At 70.2% G+C, this 13,323-nt stretch overlaps 1 protein-coding gene and 1 long non-coding RNA gene across 3 annotated transcripts; both read left to right on the forward strand.

The window, feature by feature from the left end:
- The first annotated feature begins 181 nt into the window (after nucleotides 1-181).
- On the forward strand, nucleotides 182-6,957 carry SHKBP1 (SH3KBP1 binding protein 1). Its single transcript, XM_067314508.1, has 17 exons — nucleotides 182-255; nucleotides 985-1,038; nucleotides 2,165-2,210; nucleotides 2,353-2,485; nucleotides 2,627-2,707; nucleotides 2,857-3,027; nucleotides 3,128-3,218; nucleotides 3,335-3,525; nucleotides 3,740-3,855; nucleotides 3,935-4,022; nucleotides 4,145-4,261; nucleotides 4,489-4,659; nucleotides 4,796-4,951; nucleotides 5,086-5,182; nucleotides 5,420-5,598; nucleotides 5,685-5,817; nucleotides 6,018-6,957. Exons 1-17 carry the CDS (start codon nucleotides 188-190, stop codon nucleotides 6,571-6,573), a joined length of 2,448 nt encoding a protein of 815 aa, XP_067170609.1. The 5' UTR covers nucleotides 182-187; the 3' UTR covers nucleotides 6,574-6,957.
- Nucleotides 6,958-8,779: 1,822 nt separating this feature from the next.
- LOC136994975 (uncharacterized) lies at nucleotides 8,780-11,734 on the forward strand. Of its 2 annotated transcripts, none has more exons than XR_010886715.1 (3): nucleotides 8,780-8,853; nucleotides 10,479-10,555; nucleotides 11,399-11,734. It is a non-coding gene; the product is annotated as an uncharacterized lncRNA (long non-coding RNA). The 2 variants fall into 2 exon arrangements; XR_010886716.1 differs by lacking the exon at nucleotides 8,780-8,853 and adding an exon at nucleotides 9,037-9,102.
- Nucleotides 11,735-13,323: the final 1,589 nt, after the last annotated feature.

A 13,323-nucleotide genomic window follows, 5' to 3' on the forward strand; every position in this document is an offset into this window, starting at 1 on the left:
CGAGGAGGGGCGGAGGGAAGGGGCGGTCCCACGGCGGGGCGAGGCCAATCGTGGCGCGAAGGGGCGGGGCGGGCGGTTCGGGTGGGCCAATGGTGAGGCGGGCGGGGCGGGGCGGTGCCGCGGCGCGGCCAATGTGGGGCTCGGGGCGGAAGCGGGCGGAAGCGGCGCCGTGGGGCGGCGGGCGGCCATGGCGGCGCCGGGCGGGGCGGCGCGGCCCGGCGGGGAGGTCGTGCAGCTCAACGTGGGCGGCAAGAGGCGCGTGCGCGCGGCGCCGGGTCCCTCCCGGTCCTTCCCCCCCCCCTCCCGATTCCCCCAGGCCTCTCTGACTCCCCCCCCGAGTCTCAGGGCCCCCTCCGACCCCCCCCAGATCAGCCCGGGACCCCCCCCCGGGTCCGTCCCCCCGGTGCTTCCCCCCCTCCGACCCCTCCGGCCCTCTCAGGCCTCCCTGACACCCCCCGCGGGTCTCCCAGGCCCCCCCCAGTCCTTCCTAGTCCCCTTCAGGATAGCATGAGCCCCCTCCCCACCCCCTCCCCGTCCTCCCAGACCCTCCCCAGGCCGCTCCTGGGTCTCCCCAGGCGGCCCCCAGCCCCCGAGGCCTTCCCAGACCTCCCCAGACCCCCCAGGGCCTTCCCCGGAGCAGCTCGAGTTCCCTGGGTCTCCTGGGACGCCCCTCGGGTCTCCCCTGCCCTGGTCCCTGTCTCCCCCGCCCCCCCCCCCCCGCAGGACCCCCCTGGGGCTCCCCGGCCCCCCCAGGTCCTTCCTGCGTCTCCCCAGGTGTCCCTGGGTCTCTCCAGTTCCCCCCGGGCCACCCTTGGCTTATCCCAGGCTCTCTGGGTCTCCCCCACCCCCCAGGACCCATTCAGGCCTCCTTGAGTCTCCCCAAACCCCCAGCCCCCTCTAGCCTTTACCAGTATCCCCCCCAGAGGTCTTTCTGGACCCGCCCAGAGCTCCTGGGCCCGCTCTGACCTGTGCCCTCACCCACAGGTTCAGCACGTCCCGGCAGACGCTGACCTGGATCTCGGACTCGTTCTTCTCCAGGTGATGCAGCTGGACCCCCCCCGCTCCCCCGTCAGCTCAGACACCCCAAAGGGCACCGGCTCGTTAGCGTCAGGGCGGCCCTGGGGCTCGCACAGCCCAGCTATGTGGCACGGGCTGGGCCAGCGGCTTGGAAATCTCCTCTGCAGAGTGTTTTAGGGGGGCTGCAAACTCCCTGGACACTTCTTTTGGTGGTGTTTAGCCCCATCTTGCTAATTAACATTCCCCCATTGACCCCGGTGGTGGGGGAATGGAGGCAAGCTCGGCCGCGGGTTAGCGTTAGGAGGGCACAGAGGAGTCTTGGCTTTTCCTATCACTCATTGTCCCCACAGCATGGTCCGGACACGGGTGTGCTCGGGTCCCAGCGCCCGGCACTGCTAGCCGATCGCTCCCTGGAGCAGACCTGTGGCTCTTGGGGGGGGCTGATCCCAGTAAACAGGTTCAGTTGGTTCCTGGCTGCCAGGAGACAAACCTTCCTGGCTCAAGTGGCACAAGCAGAAGGAATTTACCCGCTTGGAGCAAGTGCTTGTGACTGCTCTGTCTCGGAGCTTCCTCCCCGGGGGCGCTGCCTCTGCTCCCCTGCTGCTGGGGGCTGCCGTAAATGGCCGTAATTAGTCAGGTCCTGCTGCTTCTTTCTCCGGGAACCGAGCTTTCCAGAGTGCTTGTGGCTGGTCTGATGCATCGCCTTTGGGTTTTGCTTGGGTAAGCCACCCCAGGGCAAGCTGAGAGTAGCCTCCTACCTGGGCTGGGGCCAGGACTCACAGACACAAGGACAGGAGATGTTTTCTGGCCTGTCTCCAGTCCCCTGCAGGTGCTGTCAGAGGCTCTGAGAGGTCCGCTGAGCCTGCCAGTGCCTGCACACGCTGCTGTTTTCTGGGCTGGGGGGTGGTTGAGGGAAGCTCATGTCCCCCGGCTGCAAAGAGGTGATGAACCGTCCCTCTGTGCCCCATGAGAGTGGCTGTGGCAGTAGGGACTGTCCCTCCGCAGGGCCATGCAGTGCCTGGTGCGGGGTGAGCCTCACCCAGCTTTCACGCAGCACCGGGCACCGCAGGGCCCCGAGCGCGGCCAGAGCCTGGGGGAGCAGCTGAGCTCTGCACACAAACCCCCGTCCCCTCTGTTCACCCCGCAGCCTCCTGAGCGGGCGCATCTCCACCCTGAAGGATGAGACGGGAGCGGTGAGTTCTCCGTTGGCAGGTCAAATCTGTAGGGGAATGCCGGGGAGATCCCAGCGGTGCTTAGCTCCTGGGGATCGGCGTGCCCCGGGGGGGGGGCTTACAGCAGGAATTTCCCCTCAGTGACCTGCTCTCTTCCTCCCAGATCTTCATCGACCGGGACCCCACTGTCTTCGCCCCGATTCTCAACTTCCTGCGGACCAAGGAGCTCGACCCCCGGGGCGTCAGCATCTCGCTGCTGCTGCACGAGGCCGAGTTTTACGGCATCACCCCGCTAGGTGATAGCTCTTGGTGGGGTTCTCTGCTGGCGCGTGGCGGGTGTCTGGGCCGGGGGGCAGCTGCCTGCAGTGGGGGGCTCTGTGCAGGGAGGAGGGCCGGAGGGACAGGGGCTCACAGCTCCATCTCTGCCCTGCCCCCAGTTCGACGCCTGCAGCTGCGGGAGGAGTTGGATCGGTCGTCCTGCGGGAGCGTCCTCTTCAACGGGTACCTGCCGCCCCCAGGTAGGGCTGAGCCATGCGTCCCCACGGTGGGGACGAGTGGCTGAGAGCCCCCAAGGAAGCAGTTGGTGGGGGTGGCTGGCCTCTCTCAGTGGGTTTCCTGGGGAAAGGGTTCGCCGGAGGCTTCAGCATCACCCTGTGACTGCCCGCAGTGTTCCCAGCCAAGCGGCGCAACCGCCACAGCGTCGCGGGGCCCCAGATCGCCGCTCGCCTGCAGAGCACGGGCGACCGAGCCCCTGTACGCCGCAGCAACACGATGCCGCCCAACCTGGGCAACGCTGGGCTTCTGGGGCGCCTGCTGGAAGACCGAGCCGTGGCTGCAGGTAGGGCCGGGCACCGGGGAAGGGTGCTGGGAGCTGAGACGCCTACTCCTCTCCTGGCTCTGCAGCACGTGCTCGTGCCCTGTCTGTCTCTCTGCACCAGGCACGGCTAGCGACCCAGGCATGGTCCGGATTGTCTGCGGGCACCACAACTGGATCGCTGTGGCTTATGCCCAGTTCCTCGTCTGCTACAGGTAAACACAGGACCAGGGTCCTTCACCCCCTTTATCTCCCCACCTGTCCCTGGTCCTGTGTCCCCCCCAGCGTGGTGCTGGTTCAGCCGTCAGCCCCGCTTTCCCCCTTGCTCCAGGATGAAGGAAACGTCAGGCTGGCAGCAAGTGTTCACCAGCCCGCGGCTGGACTGGGTGATCGAGCGCGTGGCCCTGAACGCCAAGGTGCTCGGCGGGTCGTTGGGTGACCACGACAAGATGGTGGCGGTGGCATCCTGTAGTGAGATCATCCTCTGGGCGCTGCAGGCTGACGGCAACGGCAGCGAGATCGGTGAGCGACACGGGGACTCCTGCACAGCCCCGTTCAGTTCTCTTGGCCTTCGTAGACCTCAGCTCAACCAGGACCCCTTTCTTACTCCCCTAAGCCTGCAGGTTTAGGTGCTTACTGTCCCTCAGAGGCTCAGTTGGGAGCTGGGATGCAAGATTCATCTCCCTGGTCCCCTTGTACCTCTGCCAGCCACCTCACGGCTCTTCTCCCCTCCCAGGTGTCTTCATTCTGGGGGTCCCTGTGGAGGCCCTCTTTTTTGTGGGGAACCAGCTCATTGCCACCAGCCACACGGGCAAGATCGGCGTCTGGAACGCCGTCACCAAGCACTGGCAGGTGAGTGCGGAGGCCCTGCGGCAGGGTCCAAGCCAGCTCTGTGCTATCTCTCAGCTCCCTGCTCTCTGCCCTCCTGCAGATTCAGGACGTCGTCCCCATCAACAGCTATGATGCAGCTGGCACCTTCCTGCTCCTTGGTTGTAACAACGGCTCCATCTACTACGTGGGTGAGTGCCAGAGAGGGCCTGTGGGCACAGCTCGAGCTCTGCCTAGCCCCTGCTCCCAAACTGCCTGGTCAGGAAGGGCTGGCTGAGACGGCGCAGAGTGACAAAGTCCCTCCTTTCCCCAGATGTGCAAAAGTTTCCCCTGCGCATGAAGGACAATGACCTGCTGGTTACAGAGCTGTACCGTGACCCCTCCGAAGACGCCGTGACGGCCCTCAGTGTCTACCTCACGCCCAAGAGCAGTAAGGGCTCCCCGTCGCACCTGGCCCTGCCCAGGGAGCTCCTCGTCCCACCTCTGTGCTCCCAGCGTAGCCCCAGGCATCGACTCCTGACCTGCTCCTGGGGCAGCTGGACAGCTAACCTGGGAGTCTGCGCAAACGGGCTCTGGGTGCGCCCAGGTTCTCTGCCCTGGGCAGGGGCGTCAGGGAGAGATGGGGTGTTTGGGTTCTGCCATTCTTTGTGTCCGCAGGTGACAGTGGGAACTGGATCGAGATCGCCTATGGCACCAGCTCGGGGGTTGTGCGGGTCATTGTGCAGCACCCCGAGACCGTGGGCTCTGGCCCCCAGCTCTTCCAGACCTTCACAGTGCACCGCAGCCCTGTCACCAAGATTATGCTGTCAGAGAAGCACCTCATCTCCGGTAGGTGCTGGGAGAACTTGGAGATGGGAGGCTCACGGGGAGCTAGCAGGGAGCCGCGGGCCGTGAGTTAGGGGCCTGGATGAAGCAGAGAGCGGCCCCTCTGATGACCCCTTTCTCCCTTCCTGCCTCCTTCCAGTCTGTGCCGATAACAACCACGTGCGTACCTGGACGGTCACCCGGTTCCGCGGGATGATCTCCACGCAGCCCGGCTCTACCCCCCTGGCCTCCTTCAAAATCCTCTCGCTGGAGGATATCGACGGCCACGCGGGCTGCAGTGCTGGCACCGACATCGGTAGGGGAACCGGTCCCTGCCCTGACACCTCTGCAAGGGACCTGGTCCCTGGCTGGGCAGGAGCAGCGTCTGGTCGCTGCACCCTAGCTGCCCTGGGCTTGTGGGGCAGGTGCTGATGTGAGCTGTGCTGGCAGGGCCCTTTGGAGAGCGCGACGACCAGCAAGTTTTCATCCAGAAAGTGGTGCCAGACGCTTGCCAGGTCTTCGTGCGGCTTTCATCCACAGGCAAGAGGTGAGGAGAGCAGGGCCGGAGGGGCAGCTGCCTCGGGGGTCCCCTGAGGTCTCCACAGCCAGTGCTGGCTTCTCCCCTGAGCATCAGTCTGGAGAGAGAAGTGGGCCCAGACCTGCCCCCTTTCCGCCCCTCTGAGAGCTGGGGAGGACCCAGGCGCCCGGGCTTTCTCTACCGCCGGATGCCGCTCCTCTTGCGGCGCCTGGCCGCGGCGCGGGCTGAGCCGAGCTGTGCCCGCAGGATCTGCGAGGTGCGCTCCGTGGACGGCACGGCCATCACGGCCTTCATGGTGCACGAGTGCGAAGGCTCGAGCCGCATCGGCTCCCGCCCCCGCCGCTACCTCTTCACGGGCCACGCCAACGGCAGCATCCAAATGTGGGATCTCACCACCGCCATGGAGATGTTGGGAAAACCGCCAGGTACCTGGGGCAAGGCAGCCAGGATCCCTCCCCTCTACCCTGTTGCCCTCTGGCCGTGTCCTCACTGTGCCTTGCTCCGTTTTCAGAAGCCGGGGGCCTGACGGAAGAAGAGCTGCTGCAGCAGCTGGAACAGTGCGATCTGGCCTTGACCCGGACCCCGGACATGAGCCCTGCTGGCTCCTTCGCCCACTCCAGCACCCCACGGGCCTCCATCACCAGGTACAGACCAGCCCGGGCCCTGCGGCGGGTGGGCTTGCAGGACGGACGGAGCCGCCTGCTCCCGGCCCTGGGATCGCTCCCGGCCCTGGGATCACCCCAGCTTGGCCCCGTCCTGCCCCTGCTTTGGGGCACAGCACTTCCACAAGCACCTTCATAGCCCAGTTGTGCCCCTCTCCTGCTTCCCTCTCTCTCCTCTGCAGCCTCCAGTCGCAGGGGAGCGAAGGGACCCGGGAGAAGCTGGGCCGGGGGGTGCTGCCGGGCCCTTCCCACGCCAGTCTGCCTCCACCCAAGCTCCGCGAGGCCCTCGGCGTCTTCCCCGCACTCTCGGCCAGCCAGAGCTCCCTGCCCTGCAGCGACGGCCCCCCGTCCGCGCCCGAGGCGTGCTGCCGGCGGCCGGCGGGGGCGGCTGGCCTGGACGGGGACCCCCGCGGCCTCCCCGGGCCCCGGGGCGGGGGCAGCTTCGTGGAGAGATGCCAGGAGCTCGCCCGCTCCAGCGAGCTCGGCCAGTTGGAGAGCAGGAGGTTCAGCCACGCCGGGGAGCTCGAGGCCGCCCGGCCCGGGGGCAAAGGCAAGGCCCTGCGTCCTCCCGGGGCCCGTCCAGGACGACCCCCCGGTGCCAGCCCCACGCCGGCCGCCAGGACGCTGCCCCCCGCTCTTCCCGGGCCGCCCCCCGCCAGCCCTCCTGCCGCCGGCGACAGCTTCCCCATCGTCCCGCTGGCGGCCCCCAAGTCCCGGCTCAACGAGACGTCCTTCTGAGGAGGGGGGGGCCGAGTCCTGCCGCGCCGGCCTTGCTGCGGGAGGGGGGCGACGCGAGGGTCCCCTGCCCTCTGTCGGGACTTGGTGCTCCCCCATCTACGGACTCGGGGACGCTGGGACAGGCAAGAGCTGCGGCTCTTCCCCCTTTTCCGGGGCGGAGAGGCGTTAATGGGCAGAGCCCTCACTCTGGGCTTACTGGAGCTCATCTCGGCCGCGTCCTGCTCCGCTCCCCTGCCCCCCGGGCTCTGCAGGGCCCTGGGGGGCGAAGGGGCTCTGCCCCCTCCCATGCCAAAGCACATTTAGCAATAAGCTGGTCCCTCCGGGGTCCAGGCACCGCTGCCTGCGGGAATTTCAGGGTTCCTCACATATACACCCCCTTTCCTATCTGCCTCGCAGCGTGTTTCTTGGCGGCCGGTTTCAGCAGCCGTGGGGAGGGTCCCGGGCGCGTTCAGCCCCCCGACGATGGGGCAGGGGCAGAGGTGGCGGCGTTTGTCCGGTAACGCTGCACGTGCAGGTGCTGCCCCAGTTGCTGCATGCGCCGCGCTGCCCGTTCTTGCCTCCCTGCCGGGGCTGCCCTAAGGTGATCCCAGATAACGTGGCACCAGGCCGCATCCTTGCGAGGAGGGCGTGGGAGCCGGACACCTGGGCCCTGGGAGGCTGGTGGGCACCGGCAGCCCGGACGCCTGGGCTCTCTCCCCAGCGCGGGGGCAGCAACGCTCCGGCAGGTTGACGCTCGGACTCTGGGGCCTGCTCCCGGCTCCGGTGGCGATGGCAGCAGGGGCCCGGCGGTCGGTACCTGTAAAATCAAGGGGTGGCAGGCGGTGCCGGTCCCTGCTGCGCCGGGGCTGCGGAGCCGCCGGGACCAGTGCCGGATCTGCCCTGCGGCCAGAGTCCCGGCTGTGACCGTGGCGTGGGGGCACCTGCCCGGCACCCCCCCTGCTCCCCCTTGTCCCCCATGACTCACCCCTCTGCCCCCCATTTCGATCCCCCCATAGCTCAGCCTCCCCCAGCTCAGCCCCCCGCATTCCTCACCCCAGGCCTCCCTGTGCCCCCCCCCCGTCGCTGCCCCATGTGGCTCAGCCTCCTGTTTTTGCCCGTCCCAGCCCCTCTCTGTGCCCCCCATCTCAGCTTCCTCCCATTGCTGAACCCCTTATCACTGAGCCCCCCGAGCTCCCCTGTATTCCAGCCTCCCCCATATCCTGCCCCCCCCATAGCTGAGCCCCGCATCACCAAGCCCCCCGAGACCCCTATAGCCCCAACCCCTGAGCCCCCCCAGCCCGACCCATCATATCGCAGACCCCTTATACCCTGCATTGCTCAGCCCTTCAAGCCCCTCCATAGCTGGCACCCCAGAGCCCCACAGCTGAGCCCCGTATCACTCAGCCCCCTGAGCCCCCCATAGCCCAGACCCCCATAACTCGTTCCCCCAGCTGAGCCCCACGTCGCTCAGCCCCTTGAGCCCCCCTATAGCCGAGACCCCCATGCCTCCCTATAGCCTGGCCCCTTTTAACTGCCCCCCCCCCCGCGAGCGCAGCCCCCAGAGCCCAGCCCCCCCCATAGCTGACCCCCGCATTGCTCGGCCCCCCTGAGCCCCCCCAGCCCGGTTCCCCATATCCAAGACTCCCTATAGCTAAGCCCCGCATTGCTCAGCCTCCCTAAGGCCCCGTGCAGCCCAGACCCCCATAGCCCACCCCCACGCCTCCCCATAGCGCAGGCCCTTATACGTGAGCCCCACATCGCTGAGCCCTCCGAGCCCCCCATATCCCAGCCCCTCTCATAGCTGAGCCCTGCATCGCCGAGCCCCCCCATAGCCCAGCCCCCCCCAGCTCAACCCCCCCCCAGCTCAGCCCCCCCATGCCCCCCCATAGCCCAGCCCCCCCCAGCTCAACCCCCCCCAGCTCAGCCCCCCCATGCCCCCCCATAGCCCAGCCCCCCCAGCTCAGCCCCACCAGTTTAGCCCCTCATTGCTGAGCCCCCCCGATAGCCCGGCCCTCCCGGTTCAGCCCCCCATGTCCCAGGCCCCCCCATAGCTGAGCCCCGCATCTCCGAGCCCCCCATATCCCGCCCCCCCAGCAGCGCCCCGCCCCGCGGCGCCCCCCCGGCCCCCCCCGCGGCGGGGCCCCCCCGGACCTGCGCGGGCGCCGGCTGCTGCTCCCGGAGGCGGTCGCGTAGCAACGGCGGGGCCGCTGCGGCGGCGCGGGGGGGGCGGGCGCGGGGGGGGGCCCGGCCGCGGCGGAGCATCCCGGGGCGCACGAGGCGAGCGGGGCCCCGCGCCGAGAGGTCTCTGCCGGGCCGGGCCGCCGCGCCGCGCCGCACCGGGGGGCGCCGGGGGCTGCCGGGGGGGGGGGGGGTCGGTGCAGCGGGGCCCCGCGCTGCTTCTAGGCGCTTCCAGAGCGCGGCGGGGCCCGGCGAGCGGGGAGGGCCCGGGGCGAGGCGGGGCGGCGCGGGGAGCGGCCGGGCGGGGGGCGCCGGGCGCCGGGCACGGAGGCAGGGCGCGGGCCGCGGCTGCTGCACCGCCGCGCACGGCAGGTACGCACGGCTTGCACACGCACACGCGCGTGCACACGCGTGTGCACACGGCATGCACGCAGGGCTCGCGCGCACGTGTGCACGCGGCGGGTGCGCGCGGCATGCACACACACACACGCAGCGTCACACGTGTGCTCACGGCATGCACACGCAGCATCACGCGTACCCGCGGTGCGCACGTGTGTGCACGCGGCATGCGCACGCACACAGCATGCACGCAGGGCTCGCACACACGTGTGCGCACGGCGGGTGCGCGTGGCATGCGCACGCTGTCACACGTGTGCTCACGGCATGCACACACACAGCTTGCCCACAGGGCTCATGCACACGTGTGCACATGGTGGGTATGCACAGCATGCACACGCAGCATCACACGTATGCTCACAGCATGCACACACAGCATCACGTGTACACACAGTGTGCACGTGTGTGCACACAGCATGCACACACACATAGCATGCATGCAGGGCTTGCACACATGTGCATACAGTGGGTGCGTGTGGCATGCCATGCAACCTCACATGTGTGTGCACAGCATGCACACAGCATCGCACATGTTTGCAGCATGCATGCACAGCATAATGCGTACATGTAGTGTGCACATGTGTGCACATGGCATATACACACACATAGCATGCACACAGGGCTTGCACACGTGTGCACATGGCAGGTGCACATGGCATGCACACACAGCATCACACGTGTGTGTGCAGCATGCACCAACATCAGGCATGTGTTCATGGCATGCACACATAGCGTCACATGTGTGCACACAGCATGCACATGTGTGCACGTGGCATGCATGCACACACAACAGGCACAAACATGGTGTGCACATGGCATGCACACTCGGGGCACAATACATGCTTACACATCGCAGGTGGAGTATTGCATGCCTGCGCGCGCACACACACACACACATGCAGTATGACACGTGCACACACGCTGCATGCAAACACAAATGTGCTGACACACAGCACGCACAAACCATAGCATAGACACGTTGCATGTAAGCGCACATACACACGGCATGTCCACACACCTGCACATGGCAGGCACACGTGTGGCGTGTTCACATGCATGCACACACATGTGATTGCAGGTTCATGGCTGGGCACGCACACGTGTCCTGCGCACCCCTCTCTTGGGGATGGTGCAGGCACCTCTCTGCAGTGCACGCGCACGCTTCCATGGCACCCCAATCGCATCTCTCCCAGGCGCTTCCTAGCACACGCGTGTTGGCACGTGTGACCCCGCTTTGCTCGCTCCAACACGCTGGTGCCGTGTCCCTGCACACAACCTGCCGTCCAGGCCGTGGGGGGGCGAGGGCCCGTGCAGGGGTCCCGGGGTCCCCAACCCCCTGCTCCCGCCTGCAGCCCGCCGCCAGCCTGGACGCAGCCGTGACTCTCCGGGCCCCCATGGGACTCGCCTCCCGGCCCTGATGCAGTGTGTGGTGAGTGCCCCCCCCCCGGAAGCCCCCCCCCCCGAGAGGCCCTGGCCGGACCCCCCGTGGGGGCTGGCGACGCGATCCCTTAATGGGGGGGGGAGGGTTAGGAGCCCCGGACGCCTGGGCCCTCCGAATGGGGGGGAGCCGTGAGTCCGCAGCGAGGGGGAGGGCAGAGCTGAGGGGGGGGGGGGAGCCCTGCTTACGTCGTGCTGATGTCAGAGGGGCCTGGTGACGCCAGCAGCAGGAGGGGGGCGCCGGTTCTGCGGTGCTGCTGCCCGAGCGGCGGGGCCCGGCCCGGCCCGGGGCTGCAGGGGGGCCCCGGAGTGTGGGGGGTCCCAGCCCGGCTCGGGGGGCCCGGAGCTGCAGGGGGGCACAGGGGGGCCCGAGGGCGCAGGAAGCCCGGCCCGGCTCAAGGGTCTCGGTCGGGCTCGGAGGTCCGGGGGCCTCGGGGGGGTCCCGGGGCTGTAGGGGTCCCGGTCGGGCTCGGGTATCCCGGGGGTGCAGGGGTCCCGTCCCGGCTCGAAGGTCCCAGTAGGGTTCGGGGGTCTCGGTTGGGCTCGGGGGTGTCCCGGGGGCACAGAGGCCCTGGTTGGGCTTGGGAATCTGGAGGGCTCGGGGGGGGTCCCGGGGCTGTACGGGGTCCCGGGTGGGATCGGAGGTGCCGGGGGGGTCCCGGGGGCGCCTGGGGTCCCGATCGGACTCGGTTGGGTTCGGGGGTCCCGTCCCGGCTTGGGGGGCCCGGGGCCGCAGGGGGTCCCGGGCGGGTCCCGGGTTGCTCGGGGCGGTCTCGGGGCCGCAGCCCCCCCCCCCCCCCCCCCCCCCGCAGCCCCGAACGGCCGCTGCCCGCAGCAGGTGGATCTGAAGCTCCGGGTCGAGAAGCTGCATGTGAAGATGGTGCCGGGGGCGGCGGCGGGCGAGGCCCCGGGCCGGGAGTCCAAGGAGGACCGGGAGGAGCGGGTCCTGGCCGTGCTGGGCATCGTGGGCACCGTGCTCAACCTCCTGGTCATCATCTTCGTCTACGTCTACACCACCATCTAGGGCGGCCCCGCCGCCGCCGCCGCAAGCACAAGGGAGGCGGCCGCCGCCCCCCCCCCGGGGCGCCCGGAGCCGGCGGGGCCGCCCCGTCCCCCAGCGCTTTCGGGGGCCCCCGGCGCCGCCTCCCGCCGGCTCCCACGGGGCCGGGGCGCCCCAGAGACTCGCGGGGGGGTGGGGGGGGGCGCGGGGGGGGGCTTTTGTACCGACCATGTTGTACTTGTGCGGTTTTATACGCCACGGGGGGTGAAATATCCACGGTGAAACATCTCCCGAGCGGCCCGTGAGTGTCTGCGGGGAGGGGGGGGGGGGCCGCCGTCCGTCCGTCCGTCCGTCCGTGCATCCCCCGGGGCTAGGGAAGCGCCCCCCGACGCCCCCGCCCCGGCGGCAGGTGGAAGCGGCGGGGGATGGAGCAGGCGAGGCCCCCGGACGCCTGGGCCCTTCTCCGGGAATCGGGGGAGGTGGCAGGGGGCCTGGCGGGCTCCAACAAGTGGCAGCTGCCTGCCCGGACGCCTGGGCCCTCCCCGCTGCACGTGGAGGAGCCCGGCCCCGGGTGCAAGCGGCAGCGGGGCCCCCCCCGGCCGGGGCGGCGGGCAGGGGCGGGCCGGGGGGTCCCGGTCGCGGTGCCGGTGCCGGTACCGGGCACCTGCGCGGGGGCCCCGCCCCGGTGCCGGCCATTGGCTGCGGGCGGGGCGGGCTGGGGGCCGGGCCTGGCTCCGCCGCTCGCCCCTGCCCCGCCGGAGAGCAGCGCGCTCGGCCGGGACCCGCCGCGCCGCCCCGCCGGGAGCCCCCGGACCCCTCCGCCGTGAGCCCCGTGCACCCCCCGCCGGGACCCCCCCATCCCCGTGCGCCCCCCCGGACCCTCCGCCGAGAGACCCGTGCACTCCCCCCGCCGGGACCCCCCGCTGAGCTCCGTGCACCCCCCCCCCGGATCCGTCTGCCGTGAGACCCCCCAGACTCCCCCGCCGTGAGCCCCGTGCGCCCCCCGGAGCCCCGGGCACCCCCCCAGACCTCCTCCGACGTGACCCCCCGAGACCCGAGCCCCCCCCCCCGAAGCCCGTGCACTCCCCCTTGAGCTCCCCATTCCGGTGAGCCCCCCCCAGGCCCGTACACCCCCCAAATCCCCTCCCCTGAGCCCCCCCGGGAGCTCCCCCGTGCACCCCCCCGAGCCCCGTGTCCCCCCGGTGCCTCCCCCCCCCCCCGTGAGCGCCCCCGAGCGCCCCGGCGGGGATGCGCTGAGCCCCCCCCCCCCGGCGCGCGATGCGGCCCCCCCCGCCGGGCGCCCTCTGCCTCCTGGGGACCCTCCTGGCGCTGGGGGCGCGGGGACAGCGCGGCCCGGGCCCGGCGCAGACGGGGCGGCGAGAGCCCGCGCCCGCGGGGTGAGTCCGCCCGCGGGGCCCAGGCGTCCGGGACCCTTTACCCCCCCCTTCTTCCCCTCCTCGACCCCCGGGGGGGCCCAGGCGTCCGAGACCCCTTACCCCCCCCTTCCCCTCCAGCTTCCCTTCCCCTCCTCGACCCCCGGGGGGCCCAGGCGTCCCGGCCCCGTGGCGGCCCCCCCGGCGGTGGGGCGGGGGCGGCCCCGGCGCGGTGCCCCCTCCCGGCGCTGACAGGTGCGGGGGGGGGCGCGGGGGGGCCCTGCGCTGCCGGGGGGCGCCGCCCCCGCCCGGGGCCCCCGCGCTGCCCGCGCCACCGCGGGCCGTGATGGCTTTTCCATGCGGCTGGGGGATGGGGCGGGGGGGCCC

This window comes from Apteryx mantelli, chromosome 35, assembly GCF_036417845.1.
Source record: "Apteryx mantelli isolate bAptMan1 chromosome 35, bAptMan1.hap1, whole genome shotgun sequence".
NCBI lineage: Eukaryota > Metazoa > Chordata > Aves > Apterygiformes > Apterygidae > Apteryx > Apteryx mantelli.